This window comes from Rhyacophila brunnea, unplaced genomic scaffold (genome assembly GCF_057557595.1).
Source record: "Rhyacophila brunnea isolate RB1 unplaced genomic scaffold, BYU_Rbru_1.0 scaffold_11, whole genome shotgun sequence".
Lineage (NCBI taxonomy): Eukaryota > Metazoa > Arthropoda > Insecta > Trichoptera > Rhyacophilidae > Rhyacophila > Rhyacophila brunnea.
Genome location: NW_028232763.1, coordinates 8684061 through 8707192, shown reverse-complemented (window position 1 = coordinate 8707192; position 23132 = coordinate 8684061). Strand labels below are relative to the sequence as shown.

General features: G+C 33.4%; 1 protein-coding gene across 1 annotated transcript; it reads right to left on the bottom strand.

The window, feature by feature from the left end:
• Positions 1-542: 542 nt before the first annotated feature.
• On the bottom strand, positions 543-21692 carry Tango1 (transport and golgi organization 1). Its single transcript, XM_085958746.1, has 13 exons — positions 21514-21692; positions 14881-17346; positions 13546-13751; positions 11066-11369; positions 9429-9766; positions 7518-7640; positions 7260-7429; positions 5167-5268; positions 4362-4555; positions 3375-3624; positions 1603-1734; positions 976-1109; positions 543-680 (listed from the first exon to the last, which is right to left on the bottom strand). The coding sequence occupies exons 1-13, from the start codon at positions 21620-21622 to the stop codon at positions 649-651; spliced, it is 4560 nt and encodes a 1519-aa protein (XP_085814872.1). The 5' UTR covers positions 21623-21692; the 3' UTR covers positions 543-648.
• Positions 21693-23132: the final 1440 nt, after the last annotated feature.

The window sequence follows — 23132 nt, the reverse complement described above, 5'->3', positions numbered from 1 at the left end:
GTATTTTAATGGCGGCTCGCTCACGGCAAGAATGGAATCTCTCAGTTTCAAAACGTTCGCGACTAAACTGAAAAGACGCAACATGCTAGCCTCTCGGTTTCCAGATCCCCCATAAAACAGTGGTGCTGATATCAGTAGATTCAATGAAAAATCATATTTTCTTACCAAAATTGGTAGCACTTAACTGAAATGAAGCAATAACAAGTCAATACGTCAAAAGTTGGGTAAACTGATTTTTAATTTAAAATTTGAGGCAGAAGTTGAGAAATACAGAATTACAGGCAGCCAGAATATTCCCGTAAACATATTACGAAAAAAGCTTAGAATAAAGTATGAAAGACAATGGGTATGACAGTTTTGAGGTTTTGAGATTATTATTTCAAGTGGATTTCAGTATCGCCGTGTGCGAAGCATCAGTCATTGGTCAGTTTATGAGTTCCATCAGCAACCAGTTCGTCGGATTTTAGTTTCTCTATGAGCGAAAGGCCTTATTGATACATATTATAATATTTTGGATAGTAGAAATAAGTAAAACAAATTCGTTTAGGTAATAATACACATGTATATTTTACAAAATCATTATCACAATGAAAAAACAGCGATGGAGTTTTGATTAAATATTTTTATAACTTGATAAAAATTAAATGACTATGAGGATTGACCGGAACCGGAACTAATACCTGCAATAAAAATAAAGATATTAAAAACACTGCCATAAAATAAAAATACACAAAGCTATTTTCAATAGTTCCACACTTCCATAATATATACTAGTAGTACAGGTCCTATCCTGTCCTGCTGGAAGTGGATAATTTTTAAAATAATTTTCATCCAATCAGCCATAGTGAATTTCAAATTAAAAAAAATGGGGAATTAGTATTTTACACATAAACAAAATTGTGTCGTTTAATAATAGGAGCAATAGACAAATTAATCAAGGATAAGTAATGCGATTGATTAGAATGATATGTATACCTTTGTGGTTATGATTATTATGTCTTTGTGGTGGTGGGAGTCTTCTAGGTGGGGGTGGCGATGGTGGTGGGCTTAAATCCGTCTCCGTCTCGTCATATCGTCTCAATCTTCTGTCATCGCCACTGTCATAGTACCTTGTTGAATATAAATAAATAACACTTTTAATCATGCTTATAATTTACATATATATTGTCACCGTTCCCGCAAATAACATCACATAGACTGCACAATGCGTCATTCCAATAGACCAACCAATGGGCATAGTGCGAACTTACTTCTTATTCAATAATTTAGAAAATATAAAGCAGATTCTAGTGTTCCTTGTGTAAAACATCACGCTAAGAATTGAAGTACAATAGGCGCATGGTAATTCGACACCCATATTTTTTCACCTATGCCGGATTGTAGGAAATGCCGGATTATTGGATTTCTATACGAAATAATTCTACAACACGTGTTTATCTGTCAAGGTCGGGCACCGAACTGCCGAGCGAACGGCTCTCCGCTCTGTAATTCGCCGGATTAGAGAGCAGGAGAGCTGAGTTGCAAAATGTCGGACTATCGGACGTGCCGGATTGGTGAACGCCGATGTCAATGAATTAAGAATGATCTGACGATTTGGTTTACCTATCATCCTCATACCGGCCATTGTGATTGTAGCCCCTCCTCCGAGCTTCTGTCGGTGAAAAGGGTGATCTCATTCTGTTGTGCTGAGGAGTTGATCGTCTGGTGTCCGGACTGTATCTATCAGGACTATATCTGAGAATAGAAGAAACAATTTAAAAATTAATACTTATATAGATAATCCACAGGATGTCATTATTTGTTTAAATAAAATATGAATCAACAAATTCAATATGCAGGCAATGGAAATTTATCACGATAAAGCCTCAAAAATTAAAAAAATCATCCAAAATTCAAATTTTTTTCAAACAACAAAGCATAATATGGCTACCAGAATATTAGGAATGTGGAAGATTCAAAATGGTAATTTACAAAAATCGATTGTTAGCCATTAACTCTTTTTCAAATAGAAAAACTTGTTATAAACCAAGATTGCTGTCAAAGTCGCGGTATATAGGGACTGGCTTTAGCATTTCTATCCCATTAATCTGTTCTGTGCAGTCACCCAACAACAAGATTTGCTACAGTAGGTACCAGTGGCGAAAGGTGGAGGTAGGCTGTTAAGATTTGCCATTAATAGTGCACATGAAGCTTCGTCAGTCATACTTATTTGTTTTCATTGAACTAAGACTACAATTTACAGACGGTGTTCGTTAGTTTTTAAAATTCAATTAAACCCTGCGAAAACCAAACCATAATAGTCAAAAAATACTAAAATAAATAAAGTGCCGCCAATTAGTTAATTGATGTAATTACAGACGAGTAAACGCGTTTTCGGGTATACAATAGATAGAATAATATTTTTTATCTATTATAGTTTGATATAGGCAGGCCTTAAGGGGGTACATGCTCAGCGTACGTGTAAAAAGGAGCTTTTATGCTATTTTCAAAGCATGATCCATATAATGTTTATTATATATAACATTATTCGTAGAATGTTTATCACATTTGAATGGTCAAAGACATAGCTTATAATTAGTACCTTTAAATGTGTAAATCTTGCCCATTTTTTGAATAATAAAATGTCTAATTCTTGTCAAATTTGGGATCACAGAGATTATCAATATAATTTTTTATTGTAAATATTTCACTATAATAATGTTGACATAAATTTTACTAATGGTTTTATAAATGCTAAAAATTAATAGATATAAAAAAATCTTAACACCACTTCACATGGACGTACTGAAATATTACTATATTCTAAAACACTAGAGCGAGAGGTTTAAAAGAATACTATTTTATGTGATAAAAATACTTTATGCAGTCATCAAATGTTTAAAAAAAAGGATAATAAGGCTTCAAAATTATGTAAATAGATTATCTACAACGTTTATGGAATGTCCAGGATCATGCTTTGAAAATAGCATAAAAGCTCCATTTTTACGTACGCTGAGCATGTGGGCCGTTAATGGATTTAAATAACCAACAACATAATTTGTAATATGTTTTTCTAATTCAACGAAAACAAATAAGTATGAATGAAAAAATTGTGCACAATTTTGTCGGATTGCCCAAAATATACCCACCAAAACTATTATGGTTTGGTTTATGTAAGGTTAAATTGATTTTTAAAACTAAGCAACACGTCTGTAAATTGTAGTCTTAGTTCAATAAAAACAAAAATACGTATTGACTGACAAAGTTTAATGTGTACTATTTTTGTCAGATCTGAACAGCCTACCTCTACCCTTCGCCACTGGTAGGTACATACGTAGCTACATTTGTGTTGTAACAAATTTAAGCAAAAATTAGTGTTTAAATTTATTAATTACCTAGACTCTGGTGAGTATCGATTGTTATTTGGCGGTGGACTGCTGAGTCTCCCGAGGGGTGGGGGCCTGTGCGGCGGCAAGGGAGGAAGGTGGGGAAGAGGAGGGGGTAACATCATTGCAGAGGGAGGGGGTAAGAAGCCCATGGGGAGAGGAAGAGGAAGAGCCATGGGTGGCATTGGTCCCATCCCCGGCGGAAGCATCATACCAACATCCGGCACACCATCCATCACGTTCAATGGCGAAACGACTCCTGCAATAATAAGATCAAAATCAGTTAAATTTAGCATATAATATATCATGGAAAAGTTTTTCTTTATATTTGTAGTACAGTCGAACTCGGTTATTACGAGGAAGATCGGGACCGACTGAATTTGCTCGTTATAAGCATTACTCGTTATATCAGAGAATAGGTATTTTTAATGAGCAGTCACATAACACAAAAAGTCGCAATTCAAACAAAAATACACAATTACAGTAAAACCTCGTTAATAAGAACACTGATAATTCGAAATTCGCCGTAATTCGAAATTTTCGCAAAAAAAAGTTCCTTGAGTAATTCGAATTTCGTATAATTCAAAAATGATTTCAGAATCCTGGCATATAAAAATATTCAACAAATCGTAATCAAGTACACTATTTCATGAGCCAATCATTGAAAAATTGTGACAGACTTTTCTTAAAATATCATAAATTACTTATTTTATGAAGGTAATAAAAATAATCCTGACATTTTATGACCCATTAACACACATGGAACCGGAAATGTGGTAGGCACATCTATGATCGTAAACAATATTAATGAAAATCAAAATTTTTTCTTCATAATTTTAATATTTTTCCCCCATACATTTCATTTGTAATTCAAATTTTTTTTCGATTTTCGGTCCTGTGGAATTTGTATTAACGAGTTTTTACTGTGTTTTTTTTAGAAATGCAAGATACTTTGAATAAATATCAATTCCCAGATACTAAATGAAATATACTGACTCTTATCATTAGGAGAAGGTCCCGATAACCGTTGTCTCAGAGCCTGTGCTTCCTTCTCCATTGCCTGCGAAGTCCTTTCAGCCGCACGCCGTGCTAGCCACTGCTCGTGAGCTTTCTTCTCCAAAGCGGCAACACGCGCTCGCCACGAGGCTTCCTGTTCTGCCAGCTCACGCTTTACGCTCTCCGACATTTGCCTAAAACAAGATATTAAATTAAGTGATAAAAAAGTTATGTATTACACAACTTGATAGGGATTCCTCAATGTTTTCTTCTTTGGCGGCCGTTTAGATATTTCATTTATGTATGTGTATGACATAAATGCGATATTTTTAAATTATTTATGAAAATATCCTAAATAACGATGGATCAGTGTATTTGACGATTGTTGCATTTTTGCATGTTAGTGTGAATGCTTAGTTCTGGTACAAGTCATATGTGATTTGTTCTCAAAGTGGACAGCGTTTGTAGTAATTAATACAACAATACCGAACCACTCACCAAATTTAAGTTTCAAGGCAATATGTAGGCACATTTAAAAAAATGGAATTAACCGATGAGTTATTAAAATCTGTTGAAATTTTTGCGGCTTTTGGCAGATGCAGGCATAGTAATAACATGCAGATAATTACAATCATGAGTATTAGTAACCTTTTATTCAGCCTCACTTCATATAATTTGGCTTCATCTATATTATAATTTTGTTAATTATTGTGTTAACTGCCAATTCATTGAGGAAATACATTGTATTCTATATAGAGAAGGTTTACTTCAACACATTTGATTCAAAATATGATTTGCTACTTACTTGTATTGTTGAATTTCTTGCTGTAGACTTTGAATTTTATCAACAGTCGACATGGCTTCACCTTGCTGTGACAGCCATAGGGCTTCTTTTGTACTTAATTCTCTGCAAAATAAAAGAAACAAGGTCATTGAGCATTTACTGACAAAGTCTCAAATAATAACACAAACATTACATGTACTCATAGTTTATGAACAGACACTGCAGAAGTTTAGATGTCAAAAATTATTCATAATATCATTAGTCGAAAGACTATACTAAATATTATATACTAAAAGACAAATTAATATGTCATAAACTGTATTGGTTTGGCTCTTAATTACAAAAGCACTGCTAAAGGCAAATAGAATACATAAACAGATGTTTTTGATATACTCAAGACATAAAATATTTGCTTAGGTAATAGATGTTTATTTACATTAATGAAATGAATGCTTTTCAAACTCATTCTTTGTGATATGTGAGTGGAAGAAAATACTACACTATACCCAACATACTCTTGACATAATTAGAATTACAAGCATTCGCAAAAATTCCTTTAACTTAATGTCACATTATATTTTTTTTTTGACCATATCTGATTCTAATAAAATCATATAAAGGCTCATTTAGACGAGTCGAGACAAGCGTTCATTTTTTGTTTATACGTGTCACTGAAAGTGACATACACAATTCATCCAAAATGGCGTCAAGGAAAATTACGCTGCAGGTTGGAATTCAAACAATTTGTTATATGAACGCAGAAATTTCATCGAGAGAAAGACGGATAGGATAGAGTCGTTGGTGGATAAAACCATAGACTAATACAAATATACATGGGTAATGCGACGGAATATCATGGGGATATGATGACAGTACTCAGGAGCATAGTGCGCATGCGCAGGACTTTTGGAATTATCCGCAGTGAACACCAAATGATCAAAAAGTAGAACCAGTTGAACTTCATTCACTTTTGATTCCGGATGATCACTTTTGATGATTTGTTGATGAATGTGCGTTTACATGGGTCACTGGGGGTGATTCCTCCGCGATGATCGTCAAAAGTGAATTATGTAAACGAGACTTTATCGGCCTCCACATAGTAGAGGTTTATATTAACCAGATTTTTTTTTTTTTTACTAGAAATGGATGTTAGTCACTTGCCAATGGGACCCGACGCATAAGCCGCTTGGCTATCGTAGGCGTAGGCTAACATAATGTAGTTTAAATAGGACGAAGCAACATCGTACGAAGCTCGAGCGAATCTTGCAAGAAGCACTTCCTGGATGAATGTAAAAACCGTTTAAGAATTTGGACTATAAATAGAAGGAGCCTTATAGGTTTTCTGTTATGACATTCGAAATTATTTAGCTAACGCATGAAGCATCGTTAAATTGGTAAAATTCACAAATATTAACATTGTTCAGTTGGCATTCCGATTTTCTGACGTACGCAGTGGCTGCCAATTTGTATGACCATTGTTTTCTTATGACTTATTCGACTATATAAACGGTTTTACACAATTTTTACAAGATTTATCAACTAAATAATAATGTTGAACTGTAGTATCATGCAGCAGCTTATCTACTCATCGTGACAGACTGTCTTTTTATACGCCCTTCAAATTGGCAGACAATTGTCATAGTAGAAGTGTGAAGTTTTCTTCAAATGAGCTTGCAATGCGAAGCCACTTATAGTTAATTTCATATGTGGACAAGTGGTACTTTTTTTTTAATCAATTTGAAACATTTATGCTGTATTTCTATAAAAGGAAGTTTCATATCAATAGGCCACTTTGTTCACTTGATTTAACAGTGCCAAGTTGGTTTTTTTGGGCTAGTTGAAGGAATGGGTTTACACAAACAATCTGACAACAAATGAAACATTTGCGAAGAAATCAACCGAATTACTGAAGAAATATAATGAAAAATGTTATTGAAAAACATGCAAGATATTTGGCCAATATACTTTATAACTCATGCTAAGAATTAAATAAATGGGTTTTAATTACGAAGCATTAAAAAATAAAATCGAATCGACACATAAAAAACACCCTGTATTACAACATTTAGGAGTAGGAGTAGATAATAATATGGTCATAAATACAATTGACTTACTTTAATAGATCCGCCTCTTTCTGATTGAAGTAATTGGTGAGTACTTCAAGGCGGGAGGTGGACTGTAATGCATTCTGTTCCGCTTCATTTAACTGCTCCTTCATCTGTGACATTTTTGCTTCTTGTTCGTTCATTCGCTCGCTCAATTCGGCTTGGGCCGTCTTTTCCATCTGCAATATGTAAAATTAAACATTAATGCAAAATTAGTCTTCTGTAAAAACTAGGTGAACACTAAAATCGAAATTGTTTCTTACGCACCTCTAATTTTTCAGCAAGAATACTATTCTCTGAAACTGCTTGCATTAATTCCGCCTTAGTTTGACTGATGTCCACGATGGCTGCGAAATTTTTGTCATCAAGTTTTAGCAGCTTCAGATTTTCCTGAAAAGACAACGAGGCTATATGAAATAGATAAACTCTTTAGTATATTGCGCCTGCAGTAGAGTAGTGACAGAACACCCACTCCTCCAATCTCAATTAAATGAACGCTCTTCTGTGGCTAATGAAATGATTAGCAATAAGATTATGATATTTTAGGGCCCTATGCATAGTCAGTGGGTTTGTGAGTTATGTAGCCAATTTTCAGGTGCATAAAACTTAATAATTGGCGAAATTGAAACAAAAATAACAATCGTCAAATGAATACAATTTGTAAAACAGAAATCAAGTAAATATAATATTAAATGTCTTTTACTAGTTTTGGGCACATCAAAATTGTATTGAGTACCAATTATTTATGCTAACACAAACCAAAAAAGACCATGAGATTTGTAAATATGCCATTTCAATAATAAATAAAAATAGTGCTAGAGATACTGGGTCCACGGTGCATGAATTTATTAAAATAAATTACTGAGTTTTCATGTTTTTAAAGTTGTCAATTTATAAATATTTTTTAATTTATGGAAAAGAGTTTAAAAATGGCACCACTATCGATTGCCAAAAGTCCGACAGTTTAGCAAAAAATAAATAACATGTTGTTTGACATGACATCGAAATATTTGCATTTGAAGCATGATATAATATATAAATATATGTGGTAATCCTCCAGTTACCATTTCCGAAAGAATGTTATCATTTCGCATAAAAAAAAATCTGTGCAAACTAATAGCATCTGTACACGTGCATGGATTTACTTGCGCAACGCTAGTGTGTATTTTAAACTATCGCAATAATAACTGTAAAAGTGCTGACTGTCTCGCCAATCTCATTCTTCAAAAGTAGGTGAGACGCGATGTTGTCATTTTATAGGCTATTTGACAGGTCCTGAAAATCGTTTAACCTCTGAGTCTGCGCGGTGTAGTTTGTTTTTTTACCGGCATGTTCACCACTATCGTTCTACTGCGCATGCGCAGATATACAAAAAATCCTAACTGTCACGTGCAAATTCAGAAACTTCCAAACATTTTTGATTCATGCATGCATTCTTGCAACTTGCATGATAATACATGTTTATAATTTTTTTTTTCAAAATATTTGGGATCGGAAAAGTTTTCAAAATATCCGCAAAGAAATGGTGTTTTTTTGTTAGTTGTGACATCAATTGAATGCTAAAGTACTAAATTACTATCAATATCGCAACTTTTATGGGGTTGTATTGTATTATATTTGACTGTAGAAGTAACATCATCAGCCGGGGTCTATCCACTGCTGGATGAAGGGCTCCCTCATCATACTCCATTTTTCTCTGTCATTTCGTAATATGGTAATGTTGTAGGTTGGTAGGTACTGTTACGATAATATGTTTTATTTTTGTTTCAGTTCATGAGTAAATCTAAGAAAAAGAGCTGTCGATGTGCTTATTGTAGTACAGTGAGAGAGCCAAAACGCATATCTAATTTTTGTAAGCAATGTAACATACCGCTTTGCATACTATGTTTTGAAAAGTATTACATAAATGGGTGTAAAAAAATAAAAATTGAATTGTAACTTTTCTTATGTTTAAGTAAATAATATGTACAACCATTATTTGTTTTATTTGAAAAAAATGGTTGATAAAAAAATCATCATAAATTATAATTTTTCCAAATTTCTGATAAGATATTTTTTATTTTTATATTAAAATTGTTTTAAGATATTAAATACCTGATGCAAAATGATAGAGATCGGTTTGAAATGAAGAAAAAATGCTTTTCCCTATAATTAAGAAATAATTATAATGAATCTTACTTGAAGTGATGTCACCTCTTGAATGCGTGCCTTCAATAACACCTTTGCGGAATCCATTTCATTTTTAGCATGTCTCATCTTGGATTGGATCTCTTTGACCTCCACCACCCTCTGCTCTTCCATCTTCTGAAGAATTTTCTCTTGGTTGGAAGACAGCTCTCGGATATGCTGGGCCTTGTTTTCATTTTCTTCTTGGACCTCTTTTAACTTATCATTCAATTCAGTTAATTCCTTTGCAACGGATATATTCCTATTGCCTATGTCAGCAATCTTCATGAGTAGCAGTTCATTCTCTTCTACCTTGGAAGACAGCTGCGCTTTTGTCATATTCATTGTGGCTGTAAACGAAAACAAAGGAATCTTCTGTTAATATCACCAGTTTCAAATATTAAAAATCTATGACCACAATATACGACCACACCAAATTTATCATAAGAGAGAAAACGATAACTCAGAAATTCAGAACTTGTGAATAACCACATGTCACCTACAAGATGCATCACATGGGACTTTCACAGAGAGGATCACTTGTTAGCCAGTCACTCAATACTTTGGGTACCTACATGAGATACATTCTAACACAGAAAGTGTTCGGAAATTTGTACGTATGCAGTTTGCCGTATCACACTTCACCGTGAAATGTTGTATCGGAAATATATGGTGGTATATTAAATACCGTCCAACCTCTTTGGGTCGTATAGTACTGAGATAAAATTCATGTCTAAATAAAACACGGTTCTTGTCGGTTTACAGGAAGCAAACAATTTGTGAAAATAGCCGATATACTGGATTATTTGTTAGGTTAGGTTAGGTTTTCATTCTTGAATTCATGAATTTTGTCAAAATCTGCAATGAAAATTGAATTATTGTTCATATTGAATCTAATAAAATTGGAGACTGTATAGTAAACGGTCATCTCTTTCCGATAGAAAGCTCACGGCGAACTGTGCCACGGTGAAATGTTTTACGTACAATTTACATGTAGCCACGCATATATCAACCCATATTTCAATATGCCCTAAATTAAATGAATTCAAAATTTGCCACATATTTAATTATACTGTAATTGAATTGACCCAGCTGTGAGATTCACAAAGACATGACTCATATAACAAGGGAAAGTGTTTTAGTTTCGACTTCAATTTGGGAATAATATATATGGAACACAGACATCACCATTTAGTTCACTGCAGAGCCTTTGGGTCTCTCCACGTGTTTTTTTTTTAAATAAATTTTTATTGAATTACAAATAGAGATTTTTTTTTCTGGTAACCCAACTTTGTTTCTAGGTTACATTTGTATATTTTACTATTGTTAAAATGTTTAAAATGCTAATGATTGTTTCACCTATATTCCGTTTATCCAGACTTGAAATTTGGCACACAGGTGCTAATACGATGACAAAATATTGTACTTAAATTAAGGACCAATCCAGAGTTCCAAACATGGGGTCTCACCACACAATGTTCTTCCAAAAATAAATGATAACATCTGGCTCCATCGCCACAGAAGAATGTTTTCTCCAATACCTTCGGTTTGAATAAAAATGATTTCAATCTTTATTAATATTTGGGTGGGTATGAAAACATTTAAAAATATGTATTTGTATATATCGGAATATGTAGGCTGACACATACTTTGCTGGTCATCAAGTTGCGACTGGAGATTAGTGACGGTGAAGGTGAGCGAGGCACTGCTGGTGTCTTTGCAGTTCAGCTGTTCGTCCAAGATGGACTGCAACTCCAGCGCCGCCTCCGTGGAGTTGGCCAACTCCTCCTCCGCGGAGGCTAACTTGTCTTGCAGATCACAAATGGTCTGCTCTGAATCGGACAGCTCTTTTTTCAGGCACGCCACCATCTCGTTTGACCCGAACGAACTGTCTTCGATTCCAAAGAGCTTTTCCTTCGTCACCCCGAGGTCTTCTCGTAGTATAATGTTTTCCTGAAAATGAATCGTTTATAAAATTGTGTATGGATGTCTAGGTAGTGGAGGATCATATCGTCGCCCCAAAAGCGAAAAGGCACTTGTGACATTTTGATGATTGTGAGTGTTGAATGTAATTTTGTTCGTATTTTTTTTCTTTATATTATAGGTAAAATAGCATTTTTGAATCTAAATTCATGAAATCAGAATTAAGAAAGAAAATAAAGGTATTTGTAAACTAATTTTCAATTAACAAAAATGTAACATGTCCACGATTTTGTCAGTCTATGTGAGGTAGTTACATATAAGAAAAGTACTGTGTAATTATTTTAAAATGTGTAAAGGCCTTTGTACAAAAAAAAAAGATTTCATTGCACAAAATGGGCCGTTGTGACGAGAATCTTCAGAAGATATGAAAAATAAAAAAAAATTTAATCCTTTTTTAATTCCTTTTAATCCTTGAGTGGTAAGTTACCAGTGTTCTGAATTTCATTCCAAAATATTAAGAAATAACCTCCACACGATTTTTTTTAATCAAAAAAACTTAAACATGTTTTTCACAAAACTCTATTTTTGCACAAATGCCCTTTTGCTTTTGGGGCGACGATATGATGCTCCACTTCGGAACAAAATGGTATTTTTTAAAGTATGTACGTCAACTTTTGTCTAACATTATAATAATGTACATAAGCTATCTGCAATATTGAAAAATAATAGATTTTCAAAAAATGTTATATTTATGCGATATATGAGGATGGATTACTGTTCATTCCTTTCCAGTGGAGTAAGAGGATCAACATAGAAGACAATATCGCAAACACTCATACCTTACACACACACTACTTATAATAATACCTGAACCTAAGAAGTAAACTGAGTTATTTGAAAGTGTGAATTGAGGCAAAAAACAAAATACCTCATATAAAACACATGCAATGTTAATTGTCATGTCATTGTCATGTTGAGACATATTATTAAGTAGCGATATGTGTCACAAAATAAACAAATGGTGGACAGGATTTCTTTATTTGCTGGTATTGAAGTTTCATTTTTCAATTTTTGAAAATATTCAATTCGGCTACGTCCGCCCCTTAGGTGGACACTATATGGGTTTGGCAAGTATACATTGTTTTTCTATTTGTGTATGAGTCAGAGGATGTACCTAATAGGTTGAGCAAGTGCTGACATAAAAACAAAATCTGTTAATACAAACCTCCACTCTGTGGAGGCCCATATGATCCTATTAAGATCGGACATGGTCGGATATATATATACAGCGCCTCCAAGAATCCCTGTCGCTAGCCAGTCTTCTTGCGGCGTTTAGGTGATAGCAGCATCCCGTAGATCCGCTGTAGACACTCTATAGATAATATTTAGTGGCCTTCCAGAACGCCGGGATCCGGTTGGCATGAAGAACAGAGAAACCAGGTTGAGGTCTCTTCTGGCATCTTCGCCTCTTCACTTTCAATGTGATGAGAGGCTATTTGATGTGTTCTCATATCTCGTTATTACTCCTAAAGTCATACCCAGTATCCATCGCAAACATCTGTATTCAATGCTCAGTATACGGTTGCTCTGAGCTTTCATAAGGTGACATAATTCGCTACCGTAAAGCAGCACCGTCAAAATGCAAGAGTCGAATAGGCGGCATTTGGTTTCGACTGAGTACAGTCGTGAGTCCCAGATCATATTATTTGTTACGATCTTGTTAAAAAGACTTGCTGTCAAATTATTATTGCTGATTTTCTAGAGATTCTGAACTATTCATTTTTGAACCAATTTTGTACAATGAGGAAATTTAAAAAGATTTGAAAATCTTTAAAGAAGTTATGGTTTAGTTACGATGAGATGGTTTGGAAATTGTTACTTTTTAAGCTTCTAATACATGTAACTCTTGTTAAATAAAAATTTTCATCATTTTCTGTAAGTGGCCGAAATCCCATAAATCTAATTTTTTGTCTGATTTGCCGTTATCTCGTGAACCCCCTAATTTTCATATTAAGAATTGAATTTTTATTTCACAAGTAGGTATATCGAATTTGCAGCCTAATTTTCAATTCCATTATGGCAATATTTAATATAACGAGAGTCAATTGAATAAGTGTACATTATCTCTTAAATTAAAACTCATGACGTTTTTCCAACGTAGATGCGGTCACAGTTGTTGCGTGTTAATTTTATAATATATGTTTACCTTTGAAGAACACAGAAGGTCTTTCTGCAAAGAGTTCACCATCGCGAGCAATTTCCCATCGTGCTTCCTATTCTCGAGGTAATAGAAACCGAGTGTGAACATCAACACGCTAACGGCCGATATTACCATCCAGAATATCAGGTCTGTGGAGATATCCGTCCAGCCGCTGGGCAATCTATCCTCCGCATTGCATTGCCGACCCGACTCTGTAAAATCAAATTCAATAAAACAATCTATCTGATTGTTCCTTACAAAGGTTAAAAAAACAACAATAAATTGTAATCAGTGTATATATTTTTATTGTGTAAATAAAATTTAATCTTCCAAAGCGTATATATGCCCAATGACCAAAGGTGTTGGAAATTATGCTGATAGTTATGATTACAGTGTAAATAAAGCATAGAAATTGATAATACATACATAGTAGTTCTGTTACAAAGAATGAATTAAGTAATTCATAAGTGGATTAAGGCATTACAAATATTTCGAACCAAAACTAAGACGATTGATTAAAATTCACTATAGCCTGTTTTTGGTTATACCTTTCACTTTCATTCAATGAATGAAAAATGTTGTAACATCACCAACTACGAAAGTATCAATATTACTATTAAATACATTCAATGTATCTAATGTATGCAAGAACGCATATTCAATGTTTCAAATGTTGCACCAACAATTTAAATTGGGAGTCATATGAATATAAAATGAGATACTAGAAAATAGCTAAGGTTCCATTCAGGGTGTTTCCAAAAAACACTTTTTCAATTGTCCCTCAGGTTAAGGTACATCACTGCACAGCGTGCTTAACTAATTTTTTCAAACTCGTGAGTCAGTAATTGAAAGTGACCTATTTTCTTTTTTTCTGTTTCATAGGGTTTGTATTAAATAAACAGCTAAAAAATAACTCATAAAGATTCATTCAATGTGAATAAATGTGTGAATATTCAAATTATCATTACTCATTGATAAGTTTCCTTTCAATCCATTTTCAATTTTGAGTTAAACTTTATGAAGATTGTGAATCTGTGAGAAACAGATTTAATATTCTATTGATATTTGCATTGTGCAAGTATATTATAACAACACTTGATTAAATAATTTTAATTGATTAAGTACTACTTTTGGTGAAAAAAATGCAAAATAAATTTAATGAAGTAACAAAAATTGTAATAAAACAAAAACAGTGTTTCGAAATGATAAAACACAAACACAAAAAAATGAATGAATGAATGTCTTCGTGGATCTGATATAACTCAACCGAGGAATACGAAAATGAAAAATTATTGGGTTGGGGGTAATTGACAATGTTTTTTAGTTAGTGGTACCACAAACCTGGAAAAATGGCAGAAAGAAAGTCCTGGGAATGATCGTGATCGTGTTGAACGTTCATTTTATTCTGCGCCTCGTAATCGTTTGTTGTTTTCAATATGTCCGACGCGACTGGATTCAAAATATTCTCGTTGTTCAACGGAACACTTTCTGTTTCGCCCGGTTTAAAAAGACCCGTTAAACTTTTATAAAACCCTCGGAACATACTCTCAGACGAGTCGTTTTCACTAGACGAATCAAGAGGTATTTCCTCAAAAGAAAATACAGAATTTGAGGATTCTGCTGTGTCTTCGTTACCGCTAACATATTTCTCTGTAGCATACTCTTGAATAATCTCTGCTTTCGGTGGTAAATCAAAGTTTTCATTATTTTGATACAATTTTTTGTACGGGTCAATTATTGGTTCTCGAGTTGTATCAAATGTGTTTTCTACAGGAGGATATTGCGTACCGACTTCTTCTGTCTTATAACTGATTGATTCTTTTTCAATCGGCGTATCCATGGTTGTCGATTCATGGTGTGGATCATCTTTTGTCTCATTTACGTCTGAATTAAATGAATCATTTTCATTAGAATAGTACGAATCGGGTAAGGATCGATGAACTAATTGTGACAAAGGAGAGAGCGAACCTAAATATGCATTATTCAAATAAGGAGCATCTTGCTTCTGCTCTTGAACGGGATCATTATTATTGGTTTTAATATCTTCATTAGAGTTAAGATTTAAATGTGGTTCATTTACATTTATATTTGGTAGAAAAGAGTCCTTATTTTTATTGAATTCAGCCGAGACAGATTCATCAGCTTTTATTTCTTCTTTCGAATCATTTGATTCATTCAAATTTATTTGAATCTCTTTCGGTAAAGATTCATTATTTACAACTGGTATCGCATTACCTGTTTCTTCATTAATAACTTCCGCTGAATTATTAACAACATTACTTTCTGAATTAAATACATCAACAGTGTCTTTAGAAACCATAGTCTCGATAGTAACACTATCTTTAGGTATATTATTCAGCGATTCATTAGATGTAATTGCAGAATCATCAGAACTAACCGACTCGACGGACGGTGAAGTGATTGTGACATCACTTCCGACAACTTCAGCACTTGCAGAAATATTTAAAGCATCATTATCAGCATTAATATTTTCAGAAATACCTAGATTTGCTATAATTTCTGCTGTAGCAGCATTTACAAAGCTATCTGGATTAATTTCCGCACTCGTGGATTCCTGTGATTCCGTTTTTTCTGATGAAACATTTTTAGTATCTTGAACTTCCACTGGAGAATTAGAATAGTTATTCGCACCATTATTTTCTAATGAAACTTTTTTATTATCTTCAACTAGGACTCCATCATGAGAATCATTATTTGCACCGTCATTTTCTTTCGGAGGATCACTAATATTATTTACAGCAACGTTAACACTATCGGCAATTGGCTCAGAATCATTTAAAACGTTTTCAATTTCTTTTAAACCGCCTATATCGATGTTTTCAACAATCGGAACAACATTTTGGGAATCATCCGAGACTTCCATAACTGGAGAATCTTTTGGATTTGTCGAATCCAAATTTCCTGTATTAGATTTTGGATCATTATTGGTCAAACTATTTACAATAGGCAATTCATTAATATTGTTATTTACTGTGTCTATTATGGAATTGTTTACACTATTATCAAGCACACCATCGATACGTTCAGCACCATTAACATTCACATCTTTATCGAGTTGCACCGTTTGCGGTGGTAAAATATTCTGCTCATCGCTTTTAGCTTTAATTTCTTGACTAGTCTCTACTATTGTACTTGCGTCATCAGTCTTATCTAATTCTTCCCCGTCGTCCTCCTCCAAAGAACCTTCGTAAAACTCGTCCTCATCATCTTCTGAATCAACCATTTCTTCATCTTCTTCCTCATTTTCTTCGTTAACTTCGTAGTCAGGTTGTTTAGTAACCGGTGCTTTATCAACATGCACGGCTTGTGTAGATGTTTCATACGAATCATTGGGTATAGTTGTTCCGTCGATAACTTGATAGGTGGGTGTCGCTTCTAATTTCAAACCTTCAACGCTCGGCATAAATGAAGCGTCGGTCACCGACGAAGGTTTCAATTTGTCATTCGACGGCAGCGCTTCGGTCGGCGTACTTTTGACGTTGACTTCTCCGTTTTGTTTTTTAGTGACATTTTTGTCTTTGATTTTCTTAAGTACAATTTTACCATCTTTATCATGTTCATATAATTCCGTTAGCACATTTATTTTCGGTTTCTTGACAATTTTCATTTCTCGGATAAACTTTTTGGGTACATAGCCCCTTTTTCCGTTTATTTCCACGCCCCATAGCTCTGGGTTGCTTCCCGCGGATTTTGAAAACACTTTCACGTTTTCATTAGCTTTAAATGATAGAATATGCTCATCATTACTAGGAAAACTAAGTAACGTTCTAGCCTTTGAAAGAAATTCTGAAATTAATGAAATGAAGACATGTTAATAGATTTCGCTCGGTAAGTAATTACTGATAATATATAATTATTCATGATCACATAACCAATACTGTAAACTGAATATGTTTAGGATAGGGTCACTAATAATTATTATTTTCCTACAATATACCAATACCAACTGAGGAAAGTTTAACATGTTAATTACGATATAATTAAAGAATATCTGGCTTCGCTTACACTAACTACCAAATCACCATTGCAGCTCCTACACCAGTGAGTCCCAACCTTTTCCCCTTCGTTTCCCAAAAATTATATAAAATATCAGAGAACCTCTCCCTGGCCAACACATATTTAGATTCAGTGGGGTAAATTACAATTACAATTAGTAAAGATACATGTAACGAAAATCCTGTATTCCTTCCTTAATTTGCCACTCCTAAGCACCTCATGATCTGCCTACCCTCACAGGACATCGATGCCAGTAGAATTAGTATATAGTATAGCATTAAATCAATACTCTGTGTAACTAAAGTTTCAAACTTTAGATTCTCTCTTTATGATTTATAACCAAGAATTTGTTTCGTTTATATAGAAAAGAAACCCATTAATACTTGATATAACAATTATTATTCTTTATAGGCATTGAGTGTAGATAAATCATTATATATTTTTATTCTGACTATGTCCGATTAAAGAAGATCATATTATGGGCCTCCACAGTGTTGTATTAACAGATTTTCTTGTTTTTACGAGAAATAGATGGAAGCCACTTGTTCAACCTACACATTGAAAAACAATGTGTATTTGCCAAACCCAGAATTCAAACCAGGGACCGACTACATTATAAGCTGTTATGTTAGCTGCTCGGCCATCATAGGCGTGAATTAATATCACTACAAGCTAACCAATAAAATTCAACCAAATGAATCCCATGACCAGAGGACCAACAACTATAACCTGAAGTATGGTGGTTTCAAGAACTAATACACGACTATATTTACACCGCGATACTAGCGCAAAAATCACGCATCAAGTTGTAGTTGTCGATCTATAGAAGATATTATAAGACATTTTCTAATGACCTATAGATGGAAAAAGAAATCACTATCTTAAAAGATATTTGGACATAGTTATGCAGAAAGTAGCCAGTCCACAAAAAAATGAGATATGATATAGATCAGGTGCATGAAGGTTTTCTCTACGTTCTGCTGAAAATAGCCAAGCCGCAATAACACTATTCTTGAAATAAAATACTATTTACAATTTTACATTTTTAATATCATGTTGTTGCTAAAGTACCATTATCTCAGCTCGAAATTATTGTGGACAGGCTACATTCTGCATAACACCACGTTCATTTTATATGGATTGATTTATTTGCTTAACTCATTCGGTTTGTGTCCATCCAGACATATATAAATATTGATTGAAGAAATAAAATGTGAATTAGATCCAGCCACTGGATTTGAATCAGTAATCTACAGATCAGGGTCTAAACATGCTAACCACTGCTCGACAGTAGGCGTAAATAAATTGAATACCTAGTATTTTTTAAATAAAATAAAAATAATAAAGATTTTCACTTTCTGTCCCTACGTGATCATTTCAGGAAAAAAATATAATACCTATTAATTAATTTATATACATTTTGTTTTAAGTAGGCAACACTAAGCTTGTTTGGTATTTTTTCACTTTCTGAAAGTATGTTCCAGCAAACCAAACTAAACTGAACCAAAGCAATCTAACAGGACGGTCCGAAACTGTCAGAAACTATCAGATTTTTGCGGGAATGCGATTCTGACAACTAATTAGTGTTGCCAGTATCTAAAATTAATTCAATAATTTATTTGTCTCTAAAACAGCAACACATTTATTGAAATGTCAACTTGTTATGAAATTCCAAACTCCTATAGCTTGTTGTCTACAATAACACAAATTAATATTGTTTTTTAATTTGTGTCTGTTAGGGTATGGACCTAATAGGTTGAGCAAGTAGCTGACATCCATTTCTCGTAAAAAACAAAATCTGTTATTACAAACCTCTACTCTGTGGAGGCCCATATGATCCTATTAGGATCGGACATGGTCGAAAGAAAGAATAGAAGAATTGTCGTACTCATTTATTTTAAATGTATAAAATATAAATAATGCTTTTATAAGATTTATATGACAAAGGTCTTTAAAAATTGATTTGCCCAAAGCTTTTCTTAATCGCCCACTTGTTTAGATTGTCTTCATGTCAACATGATGTGACTTAGGACGACAATCGAATATAAATTGATAAAATCGAGAGGTACTATAAAAATTAGTTAGAAAATATAAAACATATAGTTTGTAGGTTAGAATCCGTTACAAGATATGAATAAAATGAAAATAAATTATTGGTCTGACATGATTATTTATAATACAGTCAAACTTGGTTATTATGAGGAAGATGGGACTGACTGAATTTGCTCATTATAAGCGTTACTCGTTATATCAGAGAATAGGTATTTTTTAATGAGCGGTCACATAACACAAAAAGTAGCAATTCAAACACAAATACACAATTAGAATTTTCCCCCGGAACAAGCATGGCATTCATACACTATGGCACTACAAGAGAAGTTGTGTATTGTAATGATCGCTGGTAGGTACGTACTTTCTTCACAAAGCTTGGATTTTTTTTTCAAATCTTGTTGGCGAAAACACCAATTATGTAGGTACTTAGACACCTAACTAGTGTCATAAACGTAATCCGAACCCGGCGGCATCCTGTCCGTCGGATTTTATTGCTTAGGGTCGAAATGTTTTTAAACAATCCACACAATAACAGTTTTAAGAAAATTTTTTGACGATATTTTAGCTCGGTATATCCGATAAGGAGCTCGTTATATAAGTGAATAAATGTATGGAGAAAATCATAAACTAAAATGTCAACGAATGTTTCCTCGTTACATTCGAGATCTCGCTATATCCGTGATCGTAATAACCGAGCTCGACTGTATTAAATCAAACTCTTTGTATAGAGAATATGGCTGGCATTATGGAATAATAAGACCAAAAGCGGTTTCTTGTTCCCATATTGTTACTTATGAATAATAGGTATTGATTACTAAGTTATATACCTAATTACTATTACTTAGACTAGCTATATACCTATATACCTAATTACTATTACTTAGACTAGCTATATACCTATATACCTAATTCAACTGAACTCCTACTGTGTAAATGTCTATATCAACATCTCACGATATATAAATCTCGAAGAATGTTTATCATCTCGATTTTTCTTAATCCTAAAAATATGATAATGTTCATAGGTAATGCAATATGTCGAAAAAATAACAAATGCGGACTATAATAAATGAATATCATTTTTAGGTTAGGTCTGTCTGGACAGTTATCACATTGACAAATCATGAGAAGTGGTTTGTTCTGAAACGTCAAACCACTTCTGACGGTAAGAAAATGGTTTGATGCTTGCAGGAACAGTGAACCAAACGTCAAATCTCAAACTGGTTTACTTCTTTTGCCCTTTCGACATCCCGTTTGCAAACCGACAAAAATGTTTGCTGGAACGCACTTAAAATCAACAAATTATGTCAACAGTGTTTAATAAGGTATGGGGTTAATAAAAAGATTTCAAAATCATCCGATTTAAGTAGGTTCCTACTTATTTAACAGTTATACAAAGACCACTCAAGTAACCGATAGAAGAAAAATACAATAAGGCATACTACCTAACTTGAAAAATAACCAACTGAGAAAATTGAAAGAAAAAACCAAACCATTGAAATAAAACTATGTAAAATACAAAAATAACTTAGAAGCTATTACAAAGCAGTGAAAGTGGATTATTATTTCAGTTAATATGTGCGATTTTATTTCAAATTGTGTATAATATATTCAGTAGCTAGTTAATGCTCAAATTTTAATTACATATCGGTATGTCAATAATAATTAGTAATAATAAAAAATAGATGTGAGAAAATAAATTATAGTCAGGCAGATTGAATGGATCATATTAATGTCGCAGAGATAGTTCACTGCGTATTTTCAATGGGGATAAAACATCTAAAGTGTACGCACACGTCAGTCGTCTTGGAAAATATTATACACTCTTATGTATTCGTAAATATGTGCAATCTGTGAATAGAATTTATTGCAGTGTCAAATCTAGGTTAAAGTTTATCTTGTTACCTGCGCATTCTTCGTCGAAACAGGCTCTCTGATCGGATATCAAAGAATCGGCATTATGAACCACCACGATAAATAAAGAAATTAAATAAATTAAGGTAATGTTCCCCATTTTAACATGTTAATTCGAAATCAGGCATACGGCCACATCACTCTAAACGGCTTCTTGACAGCTCAGTGTTGCCTAAACATGAAAATAAATAGTAATATTACAAGTCACTAAAAATACAGTACGTCATATAATAAAAAAATGAAGGAATACTTAATTTTTTTTCAAAGAAATTCTAAATTAGTTTGTAGTGATCCAGGGCATAGTTAATATACGTAAATTCAGGGCTAGAAATGGACCGGAGCGCACCGGAGCGCCATTCCGGTTCATGAAATCGGTAAAAAATATCGCTCCATCTTAACGGCCCACATGCTCAGCGTACGTCAAAACGGAGCTTTTATGCTATTTTCAGAGCATAACCCTGGACATTTCTTAAACGTTGTAGATAATCTATTTACATAATTTTGAAGCCTTATTATCCTTTATATTTATTTTAAACATTTGATGACTGCATAAAGTATTTTTATTACATAAAATAGTATTCTTTTAAACCTCTCGCTCTAATGTTTTAGAATATAGTAATATTTCAGTACGTCCATGTGAAGTGGTGTTAAGATTTTTTATATTTAATTATTTTTAAAAGCATTTATAAAACTATTAGTAAAATTTATGTCGACATTATTATAGTGAAATATTTGCAATAAAATATTATATTGATAATCTCTGTGATCCCAAATTTGACAAGAATTAGGCATTTTATTATTCAAAAAATGGGCCAGATTTACACATTTAAAGATAATTCTAAAGATACTGATTATAAGCTATGTCTTTGACCATTCAAATGTGATAAACATTCTACAAATAATGTTTGCTTTATAATAATTATTGTCCTAAGAATAAGGTAGTATTTTTTTGAAATACCTACGCCATTTCTATTGGCATTCCCCAGTGGTTAAGCTACAACATACGGCCGTAGGCCATAAATTGACAAACGATACATGAAGTAGGGAGTAAGATCATGGTTACGCGCATGTTTGAACATGTACCGTTTTTAAAAAAATATTTTTTTTTTCGGTTAGGTACCTACATGTTCAAACACGCGCGTTAACATGATCTTACTCCCTACTTCATGTATCGTTTGTCAATTTATGGCCTACGGCCGTATGTTGTAGCTTAACCACTGGGGAATGCCAATAGAAATGGCGTAGGTATTTCAAAAAAATACTACCTTATTCTTAGGACAATAATTATTATAAAGCAAACATTATTTTGTAGAATGTTTATCACATTTGAATGGTCAAAGACATAGCTTATAATCAATATCTTTAGAATTATCTTTAAATGTGTAAATCTGGCCCATTTTTTGAATTTATATATTAATCATTTTTGAGAACGAAATCACATTTACTTAATATTTAAATCAGTTATGTAGAATTACACAATAATTAAGTGTGTACCTATTGCATAATATTATTAATCTTTGAAGTCGATTTACTCTATTTGGTCACGGGTGCATTTTTATACCACCTCAATTATTTATTTTTGTGAATGGACATTAATTTTAAAATATTAT

Coding starts and splice junctions, on each gene's coding strand:
- Tango1 (XM_085958746.1), bottom strand. CDS start 21,622: ATGGGGAACATTACCTTAATTTATTTAATTTCTTTATTTATCGTGGTG. Junction 7,641..9,428: donor AAGAGGTGACATCACTTCAA/GTAAGATTCATT, acceptor TTGTCTTTTCAG/GAAAATCTGAAGCTGCTAAA. Junction 4,556..5,166: donor CAAGAAATTCAACAATACAA/GTAAGTAGCAAA, acceptor ATCTTGTTTTAG/GCAAATGTCGGAGAGCGTAA.